We start from the raw sequence: 16,664 nt of genomic DNA, 5'->3' as shown, positions 1-16,664 counted from the left end.
CATGTCCCTGTCCCTCTCACAGTAACATGTCCCTGTCCCTCTCACAGTAACATGTCCCTGTCCCTCTCACAGTAACATGTCTCTGTCCCTCTCACAGTAACATGTCCCTGTCACTCTCACAGTAACATGTCCCTGTCCCTCTCACAGTAACATGTCCCTGTCCCTCTCACAGTAACATGTCCCTGTCCCTCTCACAGTAACATGTCTCTGTCCCTGTCACTCTCACAGTAACATGTCCCTGTCCTTCTCACAGTAACATGTCCCTGCCCCTCTCACAGTAACATGTCCCTGTCTCTCTCACAGTAACATGTCCCTGTCCCTCTCACAGTAACATGTCCCTGTCCCTCTCACAGTAACATGTCCCTGTCCCTCTCACAGTAACATGTCCCTGTCCCTCTCACAGTAACATGTCCCTGTCCCTCTCACAGTAACATGTCCCTGTCCCTCTCACAGTAACATGTCCCTGTCCCTCTCACAGTAACATGTCCCTGTCCCTCTCACAGTAACATGTCTCTGTCCCTCTCACAGTAACATGTCCCTGTCCCTCTCACAGTAACATGTCCCTGTCCCTCTCACAGTAACATGTCCCTGTCCCTCTCACAGTAACATGTCCCTGTCCCTCTCACAGTAACATGTCCCTGTCCCTCTCACAGTAACATGTCCCTGTCCCTCTCACAGTAACATGTCTCTGTCCCTCTCACAGTAACATGTCTCTGTCCCTCTCACAGTAACATGTCCCTGTCACTCTCACAGTAACATGTCCCTGTCCCTCTCACAGTAACATGTCCCTGTCCCTCTCACAGTAACATGTCCCTGTCCCTCTCACAGTAACATGTCTCTGTCCCTGTCACTCTCACAGTAACATGTCCCTGTCCTTCTCACAGTAACATGTCCCTGCCCCTCTCACAGTAACATGTCCCTGTCTCTCTCACAGTAACATGTCCCTGTCCCTCTCACAGTAACATGTCTCTGTCCCTCTCACAGTAACATGTCTCTGTCCCTCTCACAGTAACATGTCTCTGTCCCTCTCACAGTAACATGTCCCTGTCTCTCTCACAGTAACATGTCTCTGTCCCTCTCACAGTAACATGTCTCTGTCCCTCTCACAGTAACATGTCCCTGTCCCTCTCACAGTAACATGTCTCTCTCTGTCACTCTCACAGTAACATGTCCCTGTCTCTCTCACAGTAAAATGTCCCTGTCCCTCTCACAGTAACATGTCCTGTCCCTCTCACAGTAACATGTCCCTGTCCCTCTCACAGTAACATGTCTCTGTCCCTCTCACAGTTACATGTCCCTGTCACTCTCACAGTAACATGTCTCTGTCACTCTAACAGTAACATGTCTCTGTCACTCTCACAGTAACATGTCTCTGTCACTCTCACAGTAACATGTCCCTGTCCCTCTCACAGTAACATGTCTCTGTCCCTCTCACAGTAACATGTCTCTGTCCCACTCACAGCAACATGTCCCGTCATGCTCACGGTAACATGTCTCTCTCTGTCACTCTCACAGTAACATGTCCCTGTCACTCTCACAGTAACATGTCTCTGTCTCCGTCACGCTCACAGTAACATGTCTCTATCTGTCAATATCACAGTAACATGTCTCTCTCTGTCCCTCTCACAGTAACATGTCTCTCTCTGTCCCTCTCACAGTAACATGTCCCTGTCCCTCTCACAGTAACATGTCCCTGTCCCTCTCACAGTAACATGTCCCTGTCCCTCTCACAGTAACATGTCCCTGTCCCTCTCACAGTAACATGTCCCTGTCTCTCTCACAGTAACATGTCTCTGTCCCTCTCACAGTAACATGTCCCTGTCACTCTCACAGTAACATGTCTCTGTCTCCGTCACGCTCACAGTAACATGTCCCTGTCTCTCTCACAGTAACATGTCTCTGTCTCTCTCACAGTAACATGTCTCTGTCCCTCTCACAGTAACATGTCCCTGTCCCTCTCACAGTAACATGTCTCTGTCCCTCTCACAGTAACATGTCTCTGTCCCTCTCACAGTAACATGTCTCTGTCCCTCTCACAGTAACATGTCTCTGTCCCTCTCACAGTAACATGTCTCTGTCCCTCTCACAGTAAAATGTCTCTGTCAATCTCACAGTAACATGTCCCTGTCCCTCTCACAGTAACATGTCCCTGTCCCTCTCACAGTAACATGTCCCTGTCTCTCTCACAGTAACATGTCTCTGTCCCTCTCACAGTAACATGTCCCTGTCACTCTCACAGTAACATGTCTCTGTCCCTCTCACAGTAACATGTCCCTGTCCCTCTCACAGTAACATGTCTCTGTCCCTCTCACAGTAACATGTCTCTGTCCCTCTCACAGTAACATGTCTCTGTCCCTCTCACAGTAACATGTCCCTGTCCCTCTCACAGTAAAATGTCTCTGTCAATCTCACAGTAACATGTCTCTGTCACTCTCACAGTAACATGTCCCTGTCCCTCTCACAGTAACATGTCCCTGTCCCTCTCACAGTAACATGTCCCTGTCACTCTCACAGTAACATGTCTCTCTGTCCCTCTCACAGTAACATGTCCCTGTCACTCTCACAGTAACATGTCCCTGTCCCTCTCACAGTAACATGTCCCTGTCCCTCTCACAGTAACATGTCCCTGTCCCTGTCCCTCTCACAGTAACATGTCCCTGTCCCTCTCACAGTAACATGTCCCTGTCCCTCTCACAGTAACATGTCTCTGTCACTCTCACAGTAACATGTCCCTGTCCCTCTCACAGTAACATGTCCCTGTCTCTCTCACAGTAACATGTCCCTGTCCCTCTCACAGTAACATGTCCCTGTCCCTCTCACAGTAACACGTCCCTGTCCCTCTCACAGTAACATGTCCCTGTCCCTCTCACAGTAACATGTCCCTGTCCCTCTCACAGTAACATGTCCCTGTCCCTCTCACAGTAACATGTCCCTGTCTCTCTCACAGTAACATGTCTCTGTCCCTCTCACAGTAACATGTCCCTGTCACTCTCACAGTAACATGTCTCTGTCCCTCTCACAGTAACATGTCCCTGTCCCTCTCACAGTAACATGTCCCTGTCCCTCTCACAGTAACATGTCTCTGTCCCTCTCACAGTAACATGTCCCTGTCCCTCTCACAGTAACATGTCCCTGTCCCTCTCACAGTAAAATGTCTCTGTCCCTCTCACAGTAACATGTCCCTGTCACTCTCACAGTAACATGTCTCTCTCTGTCCCTCTCACAGTAACATGTCCCTGTCCCTCTCACAGTAACATGTCCCTGTCACTCTCACAGTAACATGTCTCTCTCTGTCCCTCTCACAGTAACATGTCCCTGTCACTCTCACAGTAACATGTCCCTGTCACTCTCACAGTAACATGTCTCTCTGTCCCTCTCACAGTAACATGTCCCTGTCACTCTCACAGTAACATGTCCCTGTCCCTCTCACAGTAACATGTCCCTGTCCCTCTCACAGTAACATGTCTCTGTCTCTGTCCCTCTCACAGTAACATGTCCCTGTCCCTCTCACAGTAACATGTCCCTGTCCCTCTCACAGTAACATGTCCCTGTCCCTCTCACAGTAACATGTCTCTGTCACTCTCACAGTAACATGTCTCTGTCCCTCTCACAGTAACATGTCCCTGTCCCTCTCACAGTAACATGTCCCTGTCCCTCTCACAGTAACATGTCCCTGTCCCTCTCACAGTAACATGTCTCTGTCACTCTCACAGTAACATGTCTCTGTCACTCTCACAGTAACATGTCTCTGTCACTCTCACAGTAACATGTCTCTGTCACTCTCACAGTAACATGTCTCTGTCACTCTCACAGTAACATGTCTCTGTCACTCTCACAGTAACATGTCTCTCTGTCACTCTCACAGTAACATGTCTCTGTCCCTCTCACAGTAACATGTCCCTGTCCCTCTCACAGTAACATGTCCCTGTCCCTCTCACAGTAACATGTCCCTGTCCCTCTCACAGTAACATGTCCCTGTCCCTCTCACAGTAACATGTCCCTGTCTCTGTCCCTCTCACAGTAACATGTCTCTGTCACTCTCACAGTAACATGTCTCTCTGTCACTCTCACAGTAACATGTCTCTGTCACTCTCACAGTAACATGTCTCTGTCACTCTCACAGTAACATGTCTCTGTCACTCTCACAGTAACATGTCTCTGTCACTCTCACAGTAACATGTCTCTCTCTGTCACTCTCATAGTAACATGGTTCTGGCCCTTGTCACTCACAGTAACATGTCTCTGTCCCTGTCCCTCTCACAGTAACATGTCTCTCCCTGTCCCTTCTCACAGTAACATGTCCCTGTCCCTCTCACAGTAACATGTCTCTGTCCCTCTCACAGTAACATATCCCTGTCCCTCTCACAGTAACATGTCCCTGTCCCTCTCACAGTAACATGTCCCTGTCCCTCTCACAGTAACATGCCCCTGTCCCTCTCACAGTAACATGTCTCTGTCCCTCTCACAGTAACATGTCTCTGTCCCTGTCCCTCTCACAGTAACATGTCTCTCCCTGTCCCTCACAGTAACATGTCTCTCCCTGTCCCTCTCACAGTAACATGTCCCTGTCCCTCTCACAGTAACATGTCTCTCCCTGTCCCTCACAGTAACATGTCTCTCCCTGTCCCTCTCACAGTAACATGTCTCTGTCCCTCTCACAGTAACATGTCCCTGTCCCTCTCACAGTAACATGTCTCTGTCCCTCTCACAGTAACATGTCTCTCCCTGTCCCTCTCACAGTAACATGTCTCTGTCCCTCTCACAGTAACACGTCTCTGTCCCTGTCCCTCTCACAGTAACATGTCTCTCTCTGTCCCTCTCACAGTAACATGTCTCTCCCTGTCCCTCTCACAGTAACATGTCTCTCCCTGTCCCTCTCACAGTAACATGTCCCTGTCCCTCTCACAGTAACATGTCCCTGTCCCTCTCACAGTAACATGTCCCTGTCCCTCTCACAGTAACATGTCCCTGTCCCTCTCACAGTAACATGTCCCTGTCCCTCTCACAGTAACATGTCTCTGTCCCTCTCACAGTAACATGTCCCTGTCCCTCTCACAGTAACATGTCCCTGTCCCTCTCACAGTAACATGTCCCTGTCCCTCTCACAGTAACATGTCCCTGTCCCTCTCACAGTAACATGTCCCTGTCTCTGTCCCTCTCACAGTAACATGTCTCTGTCACTCTCACAGTAACATGTCTCTCTGTCACTCTCACAGTAACATGTCTCTGTCACTCTCACAGTAACATGTCTCTGTCACTCTCACAGTAACATGTCTCTGTCACTCTCACAGTAACATGTCTCTGTCACTCTCACAGTAACATGTCTCTCTCTGTCACTCTCACAGTAACATGTCTCTGTCCCTGTCCCTCTCACAGTAACGTCACTGTCCCTGTCCCTCTCACAGTAACATGTCTCTCCCTGTCCCTTCTCACAGTAACATGTCCCTGTCCCTCTCACAGTAACATGTCTCTGTCCCTCTCACAGTAACATATCCCTGTCCCTCTCACAGTAACATGTCCCTGTCCCTCTCACAGTAACATGTCCCTGTCCCTCTCACAGTAACATGTCCCTGTCCCTCTCACAGTAACATGTCTCTGTCCCTCTCACAGTAACATGTCCCTGTCCCTCTCACAGTAACATGTCTCTCCCTGTCCCTCACAGTAACATGTCTCTCCCTGTCCCTCTCACAGTAACATGTCTCTGTCCCTCTCACAGTAACATGTCCCTGTCCCTCTCACAGTAACATGTCCCTGTCCCTCTCACAGTAACATGTCCCTGTCCCTCTCACAGTAACATGTCCCTGTCCCTCTCACAGTAACATGTCTCTCCCTGTCCCTCTCACAGTAACATGTCCCTGTCCCTCTCACAGTAACATGTCTCTGTCCCTCTCACAGTAACATGTCCCTGTCCCTCTCACAGTAACATGTCTCTGTCCCTCACAGTAACATGTCTCTCCCTGTCCCTCTCACAGTAACATGTCCCTGTCCCTCTCACAGTAACATGTCTCTGTCCCTCTCACAGTAACATGTCTCTGTCCCTCTCACAGTAACATGTCTCTCCCTGTCCCTCTCACAGTAACATGTCTCTGTCCCTCTCACAGTAACATGTCTCTCCCTGTCACTCTCACAGTAACATGTCCCTGTCCCTCTCACAGTAACATGTCCCTGTCCCTCTCACAGTAACATGTCTCTGTCCCTCTCACAGTAACATGTCTCTGTCCCTCTCACAGTAACATGTCTCTCCCTGTCCCTCTCACAGTAACATGTCTCTGTCCCTCTCACAGTAACATGTCTCTCCCTGTCACTCTCACAGTAACATGTCCCTGTCCCTCTCACAGTAACATGTCTCTGTCCCTCTCACAGTAACATGTCCCTGTCCCTCTCACAGTAACATGTCTCTCCCTGTCCCTCACAGTAACATGTCTCTCCCTGTCCCTCTCACAGTAACATGTCTCTGTCCCTCTCACAGTAACATGTCCCTGTCCCTCTCACAGTAACATGTCCCTGTCCCTCTCACAGTAACATGTCCCTGTCCCTCTCACAGTAACATGTCCCTGTCCCTCTCACAGTAACATGTCTCTCCCTGTCCCTCTCACAGTAACATGTCCCTGTCCCTCTCACAGTAACATGTCTCTGTCCCTCTCACAGTAACATGTCCCTGTCCCTCTCACAGTAACATGTCTCTGTCCCTCACAGTAACATGTCTCTCCCTGTCCCTCTCACAGTAACATGTCCCTGTCCCTCTCACAGTAACATGTCTCTGTCCCTCTCACAGTAACATGTCTCTGTCCCTCTCACAGTAACATGTCTCTCCCTGTCCCTCTCACAGTAACATGTCTCTGTCCCTCTCACAGTAACATGTCTCTCCCTGTCACTCTCACAGTAACATGTCTCTGTCCCTCTCACAGTAACATGTCCCTGTCCCTCTCACAGTAACATGTCTCTGTCCCTCACAGTAACATGTCTCTCCCTGTCCCTCTCACAGTAACATGTCCCTGTCCCTCTCACAGTAACATGTCTCTGTCCCTCTCACAGTAACATGTCTCTGTCCCTCTCACAGTAACATGTCTCTCCCTGTCCCTCTCACAGTAACATGTCTCTGTCCCTCTCACAGTAACATGTCTCTCCCTGTCACTCTCACAGTAACATGTCCCTGTCCCTCTCACAGTAACATGTCTCTGTCCCTCTCACAGTAACACGTCTCTGTCCCTGTCCCTCTCACAGTAACATGTCTCTCCCTGTCCCTCTCACAGTAACATGTCTCTGTCCCTCTCACAGTAACATGTCCCTGTCCCTCTCACAGTAACATGTCCCTGTCCCTCTCACAGTAACATGTCTCTCCCTGTCCCTCTCACAGTAACATGTCTCTCCCTGTCCCTCTCACAGTAACATGTCTCTGTCCCTCTCACAGTAACATGTCTCTGTCCCTCTCACAGTAACATGTCCCTGTCACTCTCACAGTAACATGTCCCTGTCCCTCTCACAGTAACATGTCCCTGTCCCTCTCACAGTAACATGTCTCTGTCCCTCTCACAGTAACATGTCCCTGTCCCTCTCACAGTAACATGTCCCTGTCCCTCTCACAGTAACATGTCTCTGTCCCTCTCACAGTAACATGTCCCTGTCCCTCTCACAGTAACATGTCTCTCCCTGTCCCTCACAGTAACATGTCTCTCCCTGTCCCTCTCACAGTAACATGTCTCTGTCCCTCTCACAGTAACATGTCCCTGTCCCTCTCACAGTAACATGTCTCTGTCCCTCTCACAGTAACATGTCTCTCCCTGTCCCTCTCACAGTAACATGTCTCTGTCCCTCTCACAGTAACATGTCTCTCCCTGTCACTCTCACAGTAACATGTCCCTGTCCCTCTCACAGTAACATGTCCCTGTCCCTCTCACAGTAACATGTCCCTGTCACTCTCACAGTAACATGTCCCTGTCCCTCTCACAGTAACATGTCTCCCTGTCCCTCTCACAGTAACATGTCCCTGTCCCTCTCACAGTAACATGTCTCTGTCCCTCTCACAGTAACACGTCTCTGTCCCTCTCACAGTAACATGTCTCTGTCCCTCTCACAGTAACATGTCTCTCCCTGTCACTCTCACAGTAACATGTCCCTGTCCCTCTCACAGTAACACGTCTCTGTCCCTCTCACAGTAACATGTCTCTGTCCCTCTCACAGTAACATGTCCCTGTCTCTGTCCCTCTCACAGTAACATGTCCCTGTCTCTGTCCCTCTCACAGTAACATGTCTCTGTCCCTGTCCCTCTCACAGTAACATGTCCCTGTCCCTCTCACAGTAACATGTCTCTGTCCCTCTCACAGTAACATGTCTCTGTCCCTCTCACAGTAACATGTCCCTGTCCCTCTCACAGTAACATGTCCCTGTCCCTCTCACAGTAACATGTCTCTCCCTGTCCCTCACAGTAACATGTCTCTCCCTGTCCCTCTCACAGTAACATGTCCCTGTCCCTGTCCCTCTCACAGTAACATGTCTCTCCCTGTCCCTCTCACAGTAACATGTCCCTGTCCCTGTCCCTCTCACAGTAACATGTCCCTGTCCCTCTCACAGTAACATGTCTCTGTCTCTCTCACAGTAACATGTCCCTGTCCCTCTCACAGTAACATGTCCCTGTCTCTCTCACAGTAACATGTCCCTGTCCCTCTCACAGTAACATGTCCCTGTCCCTCTCACAGTAACATGTCCCTGTCCCTCTCACAGTAACATGTCCCTGTCCCTCTCACAGTAACATGTCTCTGTCCCTCTCACAGTAACATATCTCTGTCCCTGTCCCTCTCACAGTAACATGTCTCTGTCCCTCTCACAGTAACATGTCCCTGTCCCTCTCACAGTAACATGTCCCTGTCCCTCTCACAGTAACATGTCCCTGTCCCTCTCACAGTAACATGTCCCTGTCCCTCTCACAGTAACATGTCTCTGTCTGTCACTCTCACAGTAACATGTCCCTGTCCCTCTCACAGTAACATGTCCCTGTCCCTCTCACAGTAACATGTCCCTGTCCCTCTCACAGTAACATGTCCCTGTCACTCTCACAGTAACATGTCTCTGTCTGTCACTCTCACAGTAACATGTCCCTGTCCCTCTCACAGTAACATGTCTCTGTCCCTCTCACAGTAACATGTCCCTGTCCCTCTCACAGTAACATGTCCCTGTCCCTCTCACAGTAACATGTCTCTGTCCCTCTCACAGTAACATGTCTCTGTCCCTCTCACAGTAACATGTCTCTCCCTGTCCCTCTCACAGTAACATGTCTCTGTCCCTCTCACAGTAACATGTCTCTCCCTGTCACTCTCACAGTAACATGTCTCTGTCCCTCTCACAGTAACATGTCCCTGTCCCTCTCACAGTAACATGTCTCTGTCCCTCACAGTAACATGTCTCTCCCTGTCCCTCTCACAGTAACATGTCCCTGTCCCTCTCACAGTAACATGTCTCTGTCCCTCTCACAGTAACATGTCTCTGTCCCTCTCACAGTAACATGTCTCTCCCTGTCCCTCTCACAGTAACATGTCTCTGTCCCTCTCACAGTAACATGTCTCTCCCTGTCACTCTCACAGTAACATGTCCCTGTCCCTCTCACAGTAACATGTCTCTGTCCCTCTCACAGTAACACGTCTCTGTCCCTGTCCCTCTCACAGTAACATGTCTCTCCCTGTCCCTCTCACAGTAACATGTCTCTGTCCCTCTCACAGTAACATGTCCCTGTCCCTCTCACAGTAACATGTCCCTGTCCCTCTCACAGTAACATGTCTCTCCCTGTCCCTCTCACAGTAACATGTCTCTCCCTGTCCCTCTCACAGTAACATGTCTCTGTCCCTCTCACAGTAACATGTCTCTGTCCCTCTCACAGTAACATGTCCCTGTCACTCTCACAGTAACATGTCCCTGTCCCTCTCACAGTAACATGTCCCTGTCCCTCTCACAGTAACATGTCTCTGTCCCTCTCACAGTAACATGTCCCTGTCCCTCTCACAGTAACATGTCCCTGTCCCTCTCACAGTAACATGTCTCTGTCCCTCTCACAGTAACATGTCCCTGTCCCTCTCACAGTAACATGTCTCTCCCTGTCCCTCACAGTAACATGTCTCTCCCTGTCCCTCTCACAGTAACATGTCTCTGTCCCTCTCACAGTAACATGTCCCTGTCCCTCTCACAGTAACATGTCTCTGTCCCTCTCACAGTAACATGTCTCTCCCTGTCCCTCTCACAGTAACATGTCTCTGTCCCTCTCACAGTAACATGTCTCTCCCTGTCACTCTCACAGTAACATGTCCCTGTCCCTCTCACAGTAACATGTCCCTGTCCCTCTCACAGTAACATGTCCCTGTCACTCTCACAGTAACATGTCCCTGTCCCTCTCACAGTAACATGTCTCCCTGTCCCTCTCACAGTAACATGTCCCTGTCCCTCTCACAGTAACATGTCTCTGTCCCTCTCACAGTAACACGTCTCTGTCCCTCTCACAGTAACATGTCTCTGTCCCTCTCACAGTAACATGTCTCTCCCTGTCACTCTCACAGTAACATGTCCCTGTCCCTCTCACAGTAACACGTCTCTGTCCCTCTCACAGTAACATGTCTCTGTCCCTCTCACAGTAACATGTCCCTGTCTCTGTCCCTCTCACAGTAACATGTCCCTGTCTCTGTCCCTCTCACAGTAACATGTCTCTGTCCCTGTCCCTCTCACAGTAACATGTCCCTGTCCCTCTCACAGTAACATGTCTCTGTCCCTCTCACAGTAACATGTCTCTGTCCCTCTCACAGTAACATGTCCCTGTCCCTCTCACAGTAACATGTCCCTGTCCCTCTCACAGTAACATGTCTCTCCCTGTCCCTCACAGTAACATGTCTCTCCCTGTCCCTCTCACAGTAACATGTCCCTGTCCCTCTCACAGTAACATGTCCCTGTCCCTCTCACAGTAACATGTCTCTCCCTGTCCCTCTCACAGTAACATGTCCCTGTCCCTGTCCCTCTCACAGTAACATGTCCCTGTCCCTCTCACAGTAACATGTCTCTGTCTCTCTCACAGTAACATGTCCCTGTCCCTCTCACAGTAACATGTCCCTGTCTCTCTCACAGTAACATGTCCCTGTCCCTCTCACAGTAACATGTCCCTGTCCCTCTCACAGTAACATGTCTCTCCCTGTCCCTCTCACAGTAACATGTCTCTCCCTGTCCCTCTCACAGTAACATGTCTCTGTCCCTCTCACAGTAACATATCTCTGTCCCTGTCCCTCTCACAGTAACATGTCTCTGTCCCTCTCACAGTAACATGTCCCTGTCCCTCTCACAGTAACATGTCCCTGTCCCTCTCACAGTAACATGTCCCTGTCCCTCTCACAGTAACATGTCCCTGTCCCTCTCACAGTAACATGTCTCTGTCTGTCACTCTCACAGTAACATGTCCCTGTCCCTCTCACAGTAACATGTCCCTGTCCCTCTCACAGTAACATGTCCCTGTCCCTCTCACAGTAACATGTCCCTGTCACTCTCACAGTAACATGTCTCTGTCTGTCACTCTCACAGTAACATGTCCCTGTCCCTCTCACAGTAACATGTCTCTGTCCCTCTCACAGTAACATGTCCCTGTCCCTCTCACAGTAACATGTCTCTCCCTGTCCCTCTCACAGTAACATGTCCCTGTCCCTCTCACAGTAACATGTCCCTATCCCTCTCACAGTAACATGTCTCTCCCTGTCCCTCTCACAGTCACATGTCCCTGTCCCTCTCACAGTAACATGTCCCTGTCCCTCTCACAGTAACATGTCTCTGTCCCTCTCACAGTAACATGTCTCTCCCTGTCCCTCTCACAGTAACATGTCTCTGTCCCTCTCACAGTAACATGTCCCTGTCCCTCTCACAGTAACATGTCTCTGTCCCTCTCACAGTAACATGTCTCTCCCTGTCCCTCTCACAGTAACATGTCCCTGTCCCTCTCACAGTAACATGTCCCTGTCACTCTCACAGTAACATGTCCCTGTCCCTCTCACAGTAACATGTCTCTGTCCCTCTCACAGTAACATGTCCCTGTCCCTCTCACAGTAACATGTCCCTGTCCCTCTCACAGTAACATGTCTCTGTCCCTCTCACAGTAACATGTCCCTGTCCCTCTCACAGTAACATGTCTCTGTCCCTCTCACAGTAACACGTCTCTGTCCCTCTCACAGTAACATGTCTCTCCCTGTCCCTCTCACAGTAACATGTCCCTGTCACTCTCACAGTAACATGTCCCTGTCCCTCTCACAGTAACATGTCCCTGTCACTCTCACAGTAACATGTCCCTGTCCCTCTCACAGTAACATGTCTCTGTCCCTCTCACAGTAACACGTCTCTGTCCCTCTCACAGTAACATGTCCCTGTCCCTCTCACAGTAACATGTCCCTGTCTCTGTCCCTCTCACAGTAACATGTCCCTGTCTCTGTCCCTCTCACAGTAACATGTCCCTGTCCCTCTCACAGTAACATGTCCCTGTCCCTCTCACAGTAACATGTCCCTGTCCCTCTCACAGTAACATGTCCCTGTCTCTGTCCCTCTCACAGTAACATGTCTCTCCCTGTCCCTCTCACAGTAACATGTCTCTGTCCCTCTCACAGTAACATGTCCCTGTCTCTGTCCCTCTCACAGTAACATGTCCCTGTCCCTCTCACAGTAACATGTCTCTGTCCCTCTCACAGTAACATGTCCCTGTCTCTGTCCCTCTCACAGTAACATGTCTCTGTCCCTGTCCCTCTCACAGTAACATGTCCCTGTCCCTCTCACAGTAACATGTCCCTGTCCCTCTCACAGTAACATGTCTCTGTCCCTCTCACAGTAACATGTCCCTGTCCCTCTCACAGTAACATGTCCCTGTCCCTCTCACAGTAACATGTCCCTGTCCCTCTCACAGTAACATGTCTCTCCCTGTCCCTCTCACAGTAACATGTCTCTCCCTGTCCCTCTCACAGTAACATGTCTCTGTCCCTCTCACAGTAACATGTCTCTCCCTGTCCCTCTCACAGTAACATGTCCCTGTCCCTCACAGTAACATGTCTCTCCCTGTCCCTCTCACAGTAACATGTCTCTCCCTGTCCCTCTCACAGTAACATGTCTCTGTCCCTCTCACAGTAACATGTCTCTCCCTGTCCCTCTCACAGTAACATGTCCCTGTCCCTCTCACAGTAACATGTCTCTCCCTGTCCCTCACAGTAACATGTCTCTGTCCCTCTCACAGTAACATGTCCCTGTCCCTCTCACAGTAACATGTCCCTGTCCCTCTCACAGTAACATGTCTCTGTCCCTCTCACAGTAACATGTCCCTGTCCCTCTCACAGTAACATGTCCCTGCCACTCTCACAGTAACATGTCTCTCCCTGTCCCTCACAGTAACATGTCCCTGTCCCTCTCACAGTAACATGTCTCTGTCACTCTCACAGTAACATGTCCCTGTCCCTCTCACAGTAACATGTCCCTGTCCCTCTCACAGTAACATGTCTCTCCCTGTCCCTCACAGTAACATGTCTCTCCCTGTCCCTCTCACAGTAACATGTCTCTCCCTGTCCCTCACAGTAACATGTCCCTGTCCCTCTCACAGTAACATGTCCCTGTCCCTCTCACAGTAACATGTCTCTCCCTGTCCCTCACAGTAACATGTCTCTCCCTGTCTCTCTCACAGTAACATGTCCCTGTCCCTCTCACAGTAACATGTCCCTGTCCCTCTCACAGTAACATGTCCCTGTCCCTCACAGTAACATGTCTCTCCCTGTCCCTCTCACAGTAACATGTCTCTCCCTGTCCCTCACAGTAACATGTCTCTCCCTGTCCCTCTCACAGTAACATGTCTCTGTCCCTCTCACAGTAACATGTCCCTGTCCCTCTCACAGTAACATGTCTCTGTCCCTCTCACAGTAACATGTCTCTGTCCCTCTCACAGTAACATGTCCCTGTCCCTCTCACAGTAACATGTCCCTGTCACTCTCACAGTAACATGTCTCTGTCCCTCTCACAGTAACATGTCCCTGTCCCTCTCACAGTAACATGTCCCTGTCCCTCTCACAGTAACATGTCCCTGTCCCTCTCACAGTAACATGTCTCTGTCACTCTCACAGTAACATGTCCCTGTCCCTCTCACAGTAACATGTCCCTGTCTGTCACTCTCACAGTAACATGTCTCTGTCACTCTCACAGTAACATGTCTCTGTCCCTCTCACAGTAACATGTCCCTGTCCCTCTCACAGTAACATGTCCCTGTCCCTCTCACAGTAACATGTCCCTGTCCCTCTCACAGTAACATGTCCCTGTCCCTCTCACAGTAACATGTCTCTGTCACTCTCACAGTAACATGTCCCTGTCCCTCTCACAGTAACATGTCCCTGTCTGTCACTCTCACAGTAACATGTCTCTGTCACTCTCACAGTAACATGTCTCTGTCCCTCTCACAGTAACATGTCCCTGTCCCTCTCACAGTAACATGTCCCTGTCCCTCTCACAGTAACATGTCCCTGTCCCTCTCACAGTAACATGTCCCTGTCCCTCTCACAGTAACATGTCCCTGTCCCTCTCACAGTAACATGTCCCTGTCCCTCTCACAGTAACATGTCCCTGTCCCTCTCACAGTAACATGTCTCTGTCCCTCTCACAGTAACATGTCCCTGTCCCTCACAGTAACATGTCCCTGTCCCTCACAGTAACATGTCCCTGTCTCCGTCAGGCTCACGGTAACACCGCTCTGCACATGGCAGCCGCCCTCCATCCTGACCGTACCACGGAGTACCTCATCCAGCTGCTGCTCTTCTACGGGGCAGATCCAAGCACTCGCAACCTGGAGAATGAGCAGCCCGCCCACCTCGTGCCTCCCGGGGGGGAGTCCTCAGAGCAGGTAGCTCCCTCCCTCCCGCCCGCCACCAGTCTAATTCTACAGGCAGCCCAATGACAGGACTCCCGTCCCTGGGACCTCCCTGCTGCGAGGCTCGGTACAGAGCTTCCTAACCCCGTACATATTAAATGATGAGAATGATGCAGGTGTAAGGGTGACCTTAGCGCGATACTGAGCCAACCCACCCGTCTTCCTCCTGACCTCGGACCTTATTGGGAAACCCTCCAGGCGTCTTCTAATTTTAGAGAAATAAGGATTTAGAAAAAAGTTTGGGGGGGCGCTCTTAAAAATGGCGGTTTCCAGGATCTCTTTGAACATTTAGTTGTTTTCTATCTGCCTGTCCAGTCTGAAAGGCATTATGGGGTCACGTTCACTACGCCATTAGGCACCTTACAGCCCAGGGGTGGGCAACTCCTGTCCTCAAGGGCCACCCACAGGTCAGGTTTTCAGGCTATCCCTGCTTCAGCACAGGTGGCTGAGCCACTGATTGAGCCACCTGTGCTGAAGCAGAGATAGCCTGAACACCTGACCTGTTGGGGGCTCTTGAGGACTGGAGTCGCTCACCCGTTACAACCCATTCGAGTCAATAGGTTGTAAGGTGTTTTCCCGCAGCGGAAGTTGCTTTTTTGGGGTTGAACACTGCTTAGTACATCTGGGCCTATATCGTATATATTCCCAGGTGTTTGTTTTTGTGCTGTTTTGCAGGTAGGTTTCCATGAGTCATTTTACCAAGCATATTTTCTGAGCATATTCCAATGTACGGGGGGGGGGGGTTCAACTTCACCAAGTGCCACTATCCGGCCATATCGTTAACCAATTAACCTCCCTCTAATTATCACGTGGGCAACTTGATTCAGTGTGTTACTGCCCTGAAAACCTGGCCTGTCCGTGTCCCCCCAAGTACCGAAGTTAAATACCCTGTTAATGCATGTGGCTAATTGGATGAGAACCTGGGGGCAGGAAATGGCTGTGAGGTTCTTCCCTGGAATGGTTGTTAGAACCGTTCTTCTGCAGGCTGCCAGTAATTACGATCACATTTGCTAACGAAGTCAGGGCTGGCATCCAGAGACTCGTTTGCCCCCTGATCAAAAGAGAGTTTTCGGGGAAACTGACACCCGGAGAGATAATGGCGTCTGCGTCCGTTTGGCGCCTGCGTGGATAATACTGAAGTCACCTAACTGCAAAACCAGTACGAAAAAGCAGCACCAGATTCACCAGTTACCCGATAAACCTGTTTGGCAGATTTTAATAAACAACCTCCTTTGTCTGTTTAAAGACCTCCTGTTAACTCCCAGCATGCATTTGGGCTTCCCTCCTCAGATCAAGTTTTTGCTGAAACGCCGCCGTGTGATGTCATCGACCCGCCACCAATCCGTATCTTCCTTATAGGAACCGCGCAGATCAGGACTATTTTTTCTAGTCCCAGAGTCGAGATCCTTCCGCTGGTGGAAGGAGAACGTATCTCCGATTGGAGCATCTTGTCCTAATGACTTGGATTGAAAATAAACCTTTGTAGTTGAATACAAAACACTCAGGGGAGGGCAACTCCGCCTCTCAAGGGCCACCAACAGGTCAGGTTGGCAGGATATGCCTGCTTCAGCAAAGGTGGCTCAATCAGTGGCTCAGTCAACCGAGCCACTGATTTAGCCACCTTTGCTGAAGCAGGCATATCCTGCCAACCTGACCTGTTGGTGGCCCTTGAGAGCCGTTGTTGCCCACCCCTGCACTGGGGGGAGCTCTCTACCTCCACCTTATTCTGCACACACTGTGTAGCATGGTTTCTGTGAAACTG

At 50.2% G+C, this 16,664-nt stretch overlaps 1 protein-coding gene across 1 annotated transcript in view; it reads left to right on the top strand.

The window, feature by feature from the left end:
- Positions 1–16,400, top strand: part of NFKBID (NFKB inhibitor delta) — a 53,101-nt gene extending 36,701 nt beyond the window's left edge. Inside the window, exons 11-12 of the mRNA XM_075603225.1 lie at positions 14,708–14,875; positions 16,193–16,400. Of these exons, the coding sequence (XP_075459340.1) occupies positions 14,708–14,875; positions 16,193–16,261 (237 nt within the window). The 3' untranslated portion in view covers positions 16,262–16,400. The remainder of the gene's footprint in view (positions 1–14,707; positions 14,876–16,192) is intronic.
- The last annotated feature ends 264 nt before the right edge of the window (positions 16,401–16,664 follow it).

This window comes from Ascaphus truei, chromosome 6 (genome assembly GCF_040206685.1).
Source record: "Ascaphus truei isolate aAscTru1 chromosome 6, aAscTru1.hap1, whole genome shotgun sequence".
NCBI classification, from domain to species: domain Eukaryota; kingdom Metazoa; phylum Chordata; class Amphibia; order Anura; family Ascaphidae; genus Ascaphus; species Ascaphus truei.
This window is presented reverse-complemented; position numbering and strand designations above follow the sequence as displayed.